The sequence below is a fragment of the Bipolaris sorokiniana genome (assembly GCF_000338995.1).
Source record: "Bipolaris sorokiniana ND90Pr unplaced genomic scaffold COCSAscaffold_10, whole genome shotgun sequence".
In the NCBI taxonomy this organism is placed as follows: Eukaryota; Fungi; Ascomycota; class Dothideomycetes; order Pleosporales; family Pleosporaceae; genus Bipolaris; species Bipolaris sorokiniana.
In genome coordinates, this window is record NW_006911904.1 from 1,020,541 (window position 1) to 1,032,064 (window position 11,524).

The 11,524-nt window shown below is 47.4% G+C and overlaps 4 protein-coding genes across 4 annotated transcripts in view; 2 read left to right on the forward strand and 2 right to left on the reverse strand.

Moving 5' to 3' along the window:
• Window positions 1–574: 574 nt before the first annotated feature.
• On the forward strand, window positions 575–4,582 carry COCSADRAFT_201222 (uncharacterized protein; the record flags this gene model as incomplete). Its single annotated transcript, XM_007703748.1, has 8 exons — window positions 575–776; window positions 816–897; window positions 1,001–1,375; window positions 3,284–3,439; window positions 3,494–3,743; window positions 3,792–3,948; window positions 4,011–4,236; window positions 4,294–4,582. Exons 1-8 carry the CDS (start codon window positions 662–664, stop codon window positions 4,580–4,582), a joined length of 1,650 nt encoding a protein of 549 aa, XP_007701938.1. The 5' UTR covers window positions 575–661.
• Window positions 4,583–4,674: 92 nt separating this feature from the next.
• COCSADRAFT_173048 (uncharacterized protein) lies at window positions 4,675–6,361 on the reverse strand (the record flags this gene model as incomplete). Its single annotated transcript, XM_007703749.1, has 5 exons — window positions 4,675–4,919; window positions 4,974–5,254; window positions 5,445–6,008; window positions 6,064–6,134; window positions 6,173–6,361. 5 exons carry the CDS (start codon window positions 6,359–6,361, stop codon window positions 4,675–4,677), a joined length of 1,350 nt encoding a protein of 449 aa, XP_007701939.1.
• Window positions 6,362–8,248: 1,887 nt separating this feature from the next.
• COCSADRAFT_94530 (uncharacterized protein) lies at window positions 8,249–9,947 on the forward strand (the record flags this gene model as incomplete). Its single annotated transcript, XM_007703750.1, has 2 exons — window positions 8,249–9,651; window positions 9,701–9,947. The coding sequence occupies 2 exons, from the start codon at window positions 8,249–8,251 to the stop codon at window positions 9,945–9,947; spliced, it is 1,650 nt and encodes a 549-aa protein (XP_007701940.1).
• A 289-nt stretch (window positions 9,948–10,236) lies between these two features.
• COCSADRAFT_201224 (uncharacterized protein) overlaps window positions 10,237–11,524 on the reverse strand; it is a 2,436-nt gene continuing 1,148 nt past the window's right edge. Inside the window, exons 2-4 of the mRNA XM_007703751.1 lie at window positions 11,008–11,054; window positions 10,434–10,954; window positions 10,237–10,384 (exon numbers count right to left, since the gene is read on the reverse strand). Coding sequence (XP_007701941.1) covers window positions 10,260–10,384; window positions 10,434–10,954; window positions 11,008–11,054 — 693 coding nt within the window. The 3' untranslated portion in view covers window positions 10,237–10,259. The remainder of the gene's footprint in view (window positions 10,385–10,433; window positions 10,955–11,007; window positions 11,055–11,524) is intronic.

Here is an 11,524-nt window from a genome sequence, read left to right on the forward strand (position 1 = left end):
AAAGAATTGTTTTATGGAACAGGAGAACTGCATCAATCTAATAATTTAACATGATCCTCGTGCTTCTATTACCATCGTTTTCATCGCAACTATTACACGAATTATTCAAAAACTAGTGCGATATACACGGAGTATTTATTGAGATACCATACAAAATACACCAATTGACATAAAAGATTGTTTTCCCAAAACCATCCCTCATCAATCTCCTACCAAACCCTTATAAATCAACAGAAAACATCTCAGGCAATAGCATTATACAAGTCTCTTACAACTTCCCTCTCCATGCTCTGCTACGTACCGTCGTCTATCTTGTGCAATCTCCATACTACAGCCTCACCGGGCCTTGGTGCGGAGCGCTGATTGGCGGTATTCGGGGGTAGCGCTATCGGCTCCGATCGGACCCACTCCGCTCAGCACAAATCACCGGGGTCCTTTGAACCAAAGGTAGCGGGATATTGCGGGGTGAGCGATAGCGGCAGCTGCTAGCTATCGTCGTTACGGAAAACAAAATTTTATACAAAAAGATAATGGACGCAGGGGAATATGTAGTTTGGAGTATCGCGGCATTGCCCACTACTTGTTGTTTTCCTTACCCCACTCCGTTCATCTCTCTTGCGTATATGTCTGTTTGTGTGTGTGTGTGTGTGTGTGTGTGTGCATGCATTCCAACACGATGACGTATCTTCCTTCTACTGTCAAGATGCACGAGGACGACTTGAAGCATGGCAGCGAAGTCGAAGTCGAAGTCGGCGGGCTTGCACCAGGTGTAGAGAGTAGCACATTACGACGCGTGCCCGATCGCATTCCATGAGTTGTGCTGCTCATCCTAATCGTTGAGCTGGGAGAACGATTTACGTATTTTGGCCTGAGTGCTCCGATCCAGAATTATATCAAGTACGTACGTCCGATCCCCAAAACGTCTCTGGCAACCCACACATGCTACACATATGTAGTACGATATGGAAATGAAGACAGATAACTAAGTGCTTCCTTTAAGAAACCCACACGACCCACACTCTGACCTTCCTGGCGCTCTTGGTCGCGGCCAGGCTGTAGCCACGGCCTTGGGGAACTTTTTCAAATGTTGGGCCTATGCCTCTACTGTCATCGGTGCCATTGTCGCAGACCAGTATCTTAACCGCTTCAAGGCAATCGCCCTCGGATGCGGTGTTTATATTGTCGGTCTTGTGATCCTCGTTGCTACATCGACGCCTGCGGGGATCCGGTCTGGCGCCGGTTTTGGCGGGCTTGTTGCGGCCATGGTAGTAATTGGGTTGGGCACAGGTAGTATCAAAGCGAATATTACACCCATGTGCGCAGAGCAGTACAAGCCTGATTTGGCGTATATGAAACAATTGGCTACTCGCCCCACGTGCCTAGTTCTTCCGAACTAGGCCCTACCCAGCTCAACGTCAACCACCAGCTCAACGTCAATTTCATCAACCCACACGATTTGTATAGTAAATTAACCGCGCAAACACGTTAAATATTATATATTTACTATAGCTACTAAGTGGGAGGTATCTCCTAGTGTATAAAACGCATTACTAGTGCCTATTGACTTGGTGTTGAGGCCTCTGCAGAGGCAGGTGTTGGCTGCTAGGTAGTATCTCGGAGGCGCCGTCTCGTCTCTCTCACAGCCTTACGTACAGCCTTTTGCTCAGCGATCTTAGCTTTTTGAGATACGGCCTCTCGCGCACCTTTAGCTGTAACTATACCTCCTTTCTGAATCGTTGATCGCGAGTTATCCTAGCGCTAAGCCCTCTCGCGGGCAGCAGCTATAGTCTTAGCAAGCTTATAAGTCGCGAGATTATAGTTTAAACCTAGTACAACTGACGCCCTAATAAGTCGCGCAGCCTAATTACTTAGTATATGCTTAGCATAATTACAGAGCTCTTGCGTTTTACGAGCGTACGCAATAAAAGAGCGAGGAGTTATAGGCGTAGGCGTCTCAGAGGCTTAAAAGAGATAGCTTATCTCCTTGGGCGTTAACACCCTCTATAGGCGCGCGAGCTTATATAATACTCTCTTAAGATCCTATAACTAGACGCCTACTAATTTAAAAGCTTTTCGAATAGTAGTAGATTTAAATGTATATCTCCTAACGCCATTAATTGCGTATAGAAACTCGAGCTTATTAAAATTAGTGCAGCCCTCGCGAGCAGCTCTCTTAATGACGCCTCTATAGTGCTTCTTATATACTTAAAAAATACTAACGTTAAGAGGCTGTAGATTATAAGAGGTATAGAATAGGAGCGAGAAAAGTACTGTATTGTTGTCGTCACAAAAATTAATCAGCTCCTTTATGCTATAGGATCTAAATCTATCAAAAATTAACAGCCTCTAGGTGCCTATTTGACGGCGACGACTACAGGCGTTAAAGTGTCGAATCTACTTAAGAGAGAGCTCGTCGTTATTATACGCTGTCTCTAAGACACCCACCATGTAGTCGTTAGGCAACTTTATATTAGTGTACCATTTTAAGAGGTACGCTTTGCCCTTAAGAATGATGAATAGTGCTAGAACGGAGCTGTTAGCAGCGACAGTCTTAACGACTGTAACAGCCTCGCGATTTGTATCAGACGGTAACTATATAGCGTTATTATCGCTAGCTATCGTTATAACGTACTACTGGCCTCTAACGCCTATATAGATACCTATCTCGTCTATATTATATAGATCTCCAGGCTATATAGCGTACTTATTAATTGCGCGCTTTAGAGCGGTAAAGTACTTCTCGTAGACCTCGACTGTATTAGCTGCTAGGCGTTTTATTTCCTGCTTTTTCTGCTTCTTACGGCGGCAGTCTAGGTTGCGCGCCAGCTATCGTGAGATCTAGTTTTTGCCTATAGGTAGTGCCTTGCCATCTGGGTGCTTGAGATCGAGGATCTGCTGCGCGGCAGAAATTAGCTGCGGTATAAGAGGAGGCATGTATAACGCGTCATAGCGAGTAATATAGGCCTTCAGGGCATCCTCCTGTTGCTGATTAAGCCTTCGATTTAGTGCAGTGCGCTCTATTTTTGATGCGCGGCCTGAGACGCGCTTTTGGAGCCTGCTATAGGGCACATGATTATAGTCTGCTACTGCGCGTATATTTGCGTAGATACCACTATCTAACTCGGCAATAGCAATTTCAATACGCTCTTCAATCTGCGCGTAAGTCCCAAAGCGTTGCGACATATTGTTGTGGAGAAAAATTGAGTCAAAGTAGTGGGGGGTAGCAAAATTGACGTTGAGCTGAGTAGGGTCTAGTTCGGAAGAACTAGGCACGTGGGGCGAGTACTGGTGAGTGGGTAATAGTGGATCCCGAACTGACGGTTGAACGCATGTTCAATTGGTTTTATTGGGCGGTCAATGTGGGGGCGCTTTCGCCGCTGATTACGGTGAACGTCGAGGTTCATGTAGGATTTTGGGTCGCCTTCTTAATCGCTTTAGTGTGAGTTGATGCGCTTGTTCATTTCTTTTGTGGTAAAGTTGCTTACAACTACAGGGTCATCATCATTACTGCAATGGTCTTCATCCTCAGCAGCCGGCTCTTTGTTCGAACACCGCCTCATGGCTCAGCGATCATTGATGCTGCTCGTATCGCCACCATTACCATTAAGGAAGGCGGCTTCAAAAAGGCTAAGCTAAGCGCTTTGGGGGCCCAGGGAACTCTTTCACGCCGTCATTTTGCGCAGTTCCCTAACTATACCGACAGGTCTATAAAGGAAGTACAAATGGGTATTACTGCATGCAAGGTACGTTCTACTCCAGCTTATGACCGTACTCGACTAACACATTTGCAGTTCTTCCTTTTCCTTCCTTTATACTTTGTCTGCTGGATCCAGATTTGGAACAATCTCATCTCACAAGCTGGAGACATGGCATTGCATGGTACACCAAACGACCTCTTGCAGAACCTTGACCCCATCGCTTTGATCATTTTCACTTCACTACTAGACTGTGAGTATAAGAAACGAAGACACCTATACCGTTGAGTAAAAGTTTACTAAGCAAATCCAAAGTTGTGATTTACCCTCTGCTTCGCAAGCATAAGATCAACTTCAGCCCAGTCCTAAGAATGACAGCTGGCTTTCTACTAGCGGCAATTGCTATGGCGTACGCTAGAGTGCTCCAGCATTACATCTACAAGTCTTCAAAGAATAGTATTCACGTTTGGGTCCAAGCTCCGGCTTACGTCCTTGTCGCGTTTTCTGAAGCCTTTGTTATCATTACTGGTTTGGAGTTGGCGTATACGAAGGCATAGATGTCAGGATATAATAGGTCATCTATACTGACGTACTGTAGTCTTCGCTCTCTTGTTTCTTCCTTGTTCTGGTTGACAATCGGCATCGCTGCCGCAATCTGCATTGCCCTTGCACCCGTGTCGCAAGACCCGTATCTGGTATGGATGTACGGCTCTCTCGCCATCGTCGGCTTTGTTGCAGGGTGTGCCTTATATATTTGCTTCCGAAACTTTTTCCAGGAGGTGCCAGTCATTGTAGGCACTGAAGCGGTGAATGAGGTTGGTGTGAGTAAGGTCACTGCGGATGCAGGGAAACTTGCTGTCGAGGAAGGAAACAAGTGTGCCAAGTAGTTAAATTGCCGTCTTTGCTCATGTTAAATACTGGAAGTTCGAATGCCATCCATATTTCTTTAAGCTGTCTGCAACCGACGTTCATACTGTTCCTATCCAAAACTCATGTTTCCTACGATTCCGTTTCTTATGAAAACGCTGTCTAGACCTTTCCAAAAGATTGAATGGATGCGCAATAACGAGAATCTTAGAATATCTAGTGATTTTGATTGTAATCGGACAGCTATCCGGGCCTGGTCGAGAAGGGTCCTGCATTCTTGCGCTTCTTCGGGGCTATCTGCTGTCGCGTGAAGCAAAAGTGCGAGATTGCACAATGTCGACCAGCCCAGCGTGCACCCTAGGTCGCACAATTAGCAAAAAAATTACTTTCCAATCACCATCTGCCACATACAGAAAGGCCAAAATCCGTAAATCCAGCTGCTCTTTAGATTGGACGTGAATGCCACAAAGCTAGCGATGCAACCTTTTGCTCCTGCTCGTGCCAGTCGGCACGCTTCAAGCTCCCTATGCTCATCAGTAGAACTAGTGGGCACTGTTCTGTATCTCAAAGCATTGAAGGGCCTCAGTATAGCTCGAAAGAGAAGTACTTTAACAAAATGGCCTCCGAGAAACAATGCATCTGATAGACTGATTTCTTCGTCTTGCGACGCAGACTGGCTGTCGGCAGCAGCGCTATTTCAGCGATTAAGTTCCTCCATTATGCCTTGCGCCTTCCTTAATGTGTCTTCACAGTCTCCTGCAAGAGTTTGTACTGCTTTGAGAGTGCTACAGATGTTAGTTTTACATTTGTTGTCGGGGGATGTCTGGGGAGAATTACAAAAGTGTTTTCAGAGTCGTATGTAGGATGATTGTAAGTTCCTACATATGAATGAATTGCGCAGGAAATAGCGTTGTTCTTTCTTCTTCTGAAAAACCGTCTAGAGATGGTGGCAGAACGAGCCAATCGTCATCATGTATGAGGCAGCTCCGGCCCAAGACAGCAGCATGCCAGACAATCATCTTGACGGTCCACCACAACCGCTTCCTCAGCTCTATCTCGGCATTTGGTATACTCCAAAAAGTGGAGTTGAAGTGCAAGCCCAGTGTCTGTGCAACGGTCACCGTTGTGCCAACAAGCGACCACTTTGTCGCATAATCTGGCATGAGCGGCTTATGTGGAGGCGAAATTAGCAGCAGGACCAACGTTTGTAGTACAGACAAGTCTAGCTCATGCAGCTCCTGATGCAACACATTCAACGAAAGATTCCATAGTTCTTCTGCATCGGGAAGATCGTATGCTATCTGAACGGAGAGATAGTCGTCAAAGCCGACAAATGGTAGTGTAACTAGATATATTACGGCAAGATTAGAAGGATTCGATCGCTCGGGCTCTGCTGATTGCGCTGGAGAAAGGATTGGAAAATGAGGGTACACGAATCGAAAGAATCTAGATGTATTAGCTTGAATGGGACGGAAGTATAATTGATCTTGGTCTTTCAAACAAAGAGATCAACTTGACACCCACATCAGGACTCACAAGCTTCTCTAGCTGTTTGCGAAGAGAATGATTGTGCTGGTTACACTCCTCCGCCGCATCTGTGACATTGAGACTAGAAGTTGAACTGGATGGATATTCTGCCTCACTGAACGAACTGCTAGTCGTTTGAAGACGAAGTTATCATCAGGGCCAACATTATATCTTTGCAGAAGGTATGGGTCCATGTCCCCTGTTAGGCCACAGACTATGCTTGTCGTCTTGAGTCCTTGTGCCGACGGCGAAGGAAATCCTAGATATTCCATGGACACCTTGTTCGGTGGAGGATTAATTCGATTGAAGTTCTGTATATTCATGTCAATCATGGCTTGGTCAACCCAAAGGTTGGCTAATGGACCTGGTGGTTCGCCTGGCAAAAGGTAGCCTTGTTGGTCGAAGAAGGCACCATTCGAATTCAAAGCGTTGCTTTGTTGGCTTGTGAATTCTAGACTGGCTGGCTCTTGTGTAGATATGCTTAGGGATACATGTGTTGCCGTTGCTACAGACGCGCGTGTATTCTTGGTTGCGGCCTCAAATGTGCAGTCGCGCCCCGAGAGATGACATAGCCGGCATGGAGGTGCAGAGTCGATGCGGCATACACTTTTGCGCGTCCTGCAACTACCACATGCTCGTTGCGACTTGCTCATATATTTTCGCATGTTGCCGCTCACAGAAGAAGAACGAGAGGTTGCTCGTCCACGGCGTTATCAACTGCCAAGCTAAGACTCGTCCTTTACTGAGGCGTCAGAAGGATCCTATGATTGGCCCAAATGCACGAGTACTCAAGTGATAGTGGAACAGCAACGAGATAGGAAGCGATGTATTAACATACGGGTAGTAATTATACTGAATCCCTTATTGTCGATTTGAATGTTCACGATAAGTCAATATCAAGGGCAAGCTGTTGCGTAGGACTATTACGAATAACGGCTCACGAAGGGAAGTATCGCGCGCTTGGGGGCATGAATAGATCTCTCTGAAAGCTGAGAAAAGTCATTGTTTCATTCTCTGCGCCGTATCTTCTGCTGATGTATAGACATCCGGGCAATAGATGGCTGGGCTTCTACAGAAACGCAACTACAGTACTACGCACAGGTGCTGCATAACGATTCTACTTCTTTCCCGGTGATGGAGATTGCAAGGTCTTCCGCGTACCGCTTCGGGGCAACTGTAAAGCCTTTGGAAGATCGCGAACTTGCTTATCACGCTCTCTCTTAGCGTCATGTTTTGCCGTCTCCCTAAACTTCTCGGCTCTGTGCTAAATATATTCTTTCTAGATACATTCTTGCTGCACACATACATTTAATTTAATTCATTTCATCTTCACAACTCTCGCCATATTACAAAACACATTCAGCCAATCCTAAATTCTTTGTTCAAAAAAGAACTCCATACAGCTACCGTCGTAGATGTCAGTTGAGCTATTCACCTCCGCCCAAATAGTTGTGTTGATATGTAGTATCGGGAGCATCGGTAGCCTCTACGTGGCGCAGTCAAATCTCTAACACAAATTTCTCCAACTCTGCAATCACATTGGCCATAACACTAACAGTAGAATACAGATGTAAGTAATAAGGACAACCTGGTGTTTCTCAAGAATGAGCTGCACTTACCACGCTCACTCGCGGACGTGAAACACCAGAATCCAGTATTCTCATGGAATGTGTCGATAAAATGGTAGCTGCGCAGATCATTCACTCCTCGGAACGAACGTCACGATCTAGAACAAGCAATTAGCGGCGCGAGTGAATTCACACAGTTGCCATCGAAGACGAGATATTGGTCGCGTCGCGCATTTCTTTTGAATGGCCCAGGGAGGCTTTGGTTTCGACGCTGATTACTTCATAAGATGAGCTGCTCAGGAATCGCGAGACTTCATGCTGGGGCCATTTTCAATCGCAGTATACAAGGATGGTTATGGGCGGTGTTTCGTGGCGATCACGCATCCTCCTGCCGTTTCTGGTCGGCCCGGGGTTTCCACACGTCATCTCCGAGATAAGTAAAACCGATAACGAAAAAAAGTCTTCCTCCTCCCTTACTGCTTGAATGTTTCTTGATACAATCGCCCACTGCGACATGCTACCCTGCTGACAACAGCGACGCTGGAAGCGTCGTACGGACATCATTTCTAACCTGCCATGTCTGCCAACAGGATGCGGCGCCGCAGCAATGCGCACAGCGAAGAAGAAGTTATTCCCGGCACGCGACGACTATACGAGAGCGGCCAAACCCTACCCGAAGACTCGTCGCTAGAGAAGTCGGGCAATATCCTCCTTGTGCCTCAGCCCACGAATTCGCCCAACGATCCGCTGCGCTGGTCCTTGTGGCGCAAGGTCTGGCACTCGCTCCTCGTCCTGTATATGGTTGGCTTCACCGCGGCAACCTCGAATAACGCGGGATCCGGCTCAGACGGTGTGAATGAAGAGTATGGCATTAGCTATGATGTCTTCAACACTGGCGCTGGCGTGCTCTTCATTGGTATCGGCTATTGGGCTCTTTTGAGCTCTCCTCTTGTGCATTTGTACGGGCGGAGGTTGGGCTATCTTGCCTCGCTCGTGCTCAACATCGGCGGCCTTATCTGGTATGCGCGCATTGACAGCGTCTCCGGTGTGGTGTGGAGTCAATTGTTCGTCGGAGCTGCCGAGTCGGTCGGCGAAGCTACTGCGCAACTATCGCTTCTTGATATCTGGTTTGAGCATCAGACTGGTAGTGTGCTTGGAATGTACACATTTGCGACGGCCATTGGCACCTATCTTGGCCCTCTAATCGGTGCCTACGTATCTGATGGACTTGGCTGGCGTTGGATCGGCTACCTTGGTGCCATCATTTGCGGTGGCAGCCTTGTCGTTTTTTACTTTGGCTTAGAAGAGACGGAATTTTCACGCGATCGTTACCTCGCTGGTAATAACGACCCTATCATCCTCGACGCCGAACAGCCTGTCGGTAAAAGCTCTCCAGACGATACCAACGGCGAGAAGACAGTGTGCGAGTCCAACCCGGAGACTGCGCTTTCTGTGGATCGGAAAAAGACTTATTGGGAGCGTATCCGCGTCATCACTCCGGCACCGAACCTGCGCGGAACAGGTTTCAAGCAGTATCTCAATCGTCTGTGGCACACCCTCGGCGTTTTCACTTTCCCTGCTGTGTGGTATGCCGGACTGCAATGGGGCTTCCAGCAGTCTTGCTTGACCTTTTATCTCACTCTACAAGAGGACACATGGTCTGGCGAACCTTGGAATTACGGGTCCGTTGCGGTGGGCAATATGAACATCCCCACGCTGATTGGCAGTCTTATTGGCTGCGCTTATGGAGGATACGGGAGCGATGCATTCATGCAGTGGATGATCAGGCGCAACAAAGGCGTTATGGAGGCTGAATACCGGCTGTATCTGATGGCACTTTGCACCTTGATTTTCCCTACTGGCCTTTGGCTGTTTGGCATCGGCACGGCCCGAGGTTGGGATTGGCCGGTGCCATACGTTGGGCTGGGCTTCATCGGGTTTGGCTATGGATGCGCTGGTGACTTGAGTTTGTCTTATCTTGCAGACTCGTTTCCGTAGGTCCACTGTTACTCTGATATCAAGGTCGCTGCTAACAACTCCCAGTGATATGGTTCTTGAAGGCATGGTTGGTGTCGCAGTCATCAACAACACGCTTGCGATGGTATTTACCTTCGTCGCTAGCTTCTGGATCGACTCCGGTCTGGAAAACTGCTTCATCGTGCTTGGGGTACTAGGTTTACTGGTTATGGGGCTGAGCCTACCCATGGCCATGTTCGGTAAGCGCACGCGGAGGAGGTTGAGGAATCGGTACGCAACATTCATCCAGATACGCGATGGATTCTCAAGGTAGGAGCTGATGTGGACCGTATATTGAGCGCTAGTATGTGAGCTAAACAAAGAGTCGTGCAATTAGCAGGGTATATATGTAGTAATAATACACGTGAACACTCACTACCATGTTCGGAAAGTGAGTATCTAGTAAACTCTGAAACACATGATTTACAAGAGTGACCATCCTCCCATAGACTATTTCTCAAGACGCCAAGCTAGGAAATGCATTCTTTTACCATATGACCATTACCTACAGTTTCAAGCAGTCTTTTACAAAAAAGGCAGTTCAAACTCCGAAGTTGGGACGAGGTCCGGATCCACCTGACGAAGATCACGTGGGGAGGCGATCGATTCTCTGTGCCGAAATCGTCAGCTCAGAAGAGCAGCTGATGTCTTTTTCTGCCTCGGTAGATGCTCCATCGGTGAGCCAATGGATGACGACGTAACCCCAGAATACTGCGAATCTGTTAGACATGGGTTCGAAGGAGGAGGATAACTGTCTTACCATCCGCAAGGCAGATGCTACTGCAAACCAAAGCGACGCCCTTTCCTTCCACAAAGAAATATTGTACGATGAAAAGTATCAGGGTGATCACCGTAATGACGAACGCTCCTATGATGCTCTTCTGCAGCAATGATCGAATGCTCCTTTGCACCGCCGTATCACTGCTTCCCTCTAGCTCGACCATTCCTGACCGCGCTTTACTGCTGCCAAAAATAATGGAAAGGCTCCAGTTCCCGTTCTGCTTGAGCACTGGCTGGAGAAGATAGAAGAAAACCAGAGTGAGAGCAACGTCCATAACGATGTCAATGATTAGGAAAGGCACCGTGACCTTCCTTTGGATTCCCGTGTGACATCGCCCCGACTTAGGATCCATAGCGGTGTAGGGATGAAGCCAGGCGTTGATAACGATACCGGCTGAGGCGGTCAGCATGAACACCATGCTCCCGATATATACCCAATCGCTACGGCGAGTTACATATGGTGCGCGAACAACATGAATGCGTTCGACAAGAAATATGTAACTGGAGACATTTTTAGTGATTGTTCCCGTCAAGGTTGGTGGTGTGAAGCTAACATTACGCTTTTTGTCAACGCATAGAGGACAAGACACACACACACCAACTTTTAAGCTGAATTTTTTCATCAAAACTCGTCAATTTTCTATCGGATATAGGGGTAACACGTCGCGAGAAATCGATTAACGCCGCCTCTAACGTGTGCAGCCCTCTCGTTGAGGTGCTAGAGGGGGTATTATCGATTTTCCCGCGACGTGTTCAAAATGCGAAAATCTTCGAGAACGCACGGACCGCCCCGATGACTAATAGAGAGACTACCATACGACAACAAAAACAATCGAAAAATAACAAAAGAAACAAAACTACTCAAACGCCAAGATAGCTGTTGCTCGATAGGCACCATATCCAAACGCCGAGACAGCTACTACTCGCTGGGCACCATATCCAAACGCCAAGACAGCCTCTGCCTGCTGTGGCACCAATTCTAAACGCTGATACAGTGGTTGGTTACACTGTAGAAGCACCAATTTCAAACGCCAAAGCCCTCGCCCGCTAGGCACCAAAATCAAACGCTAA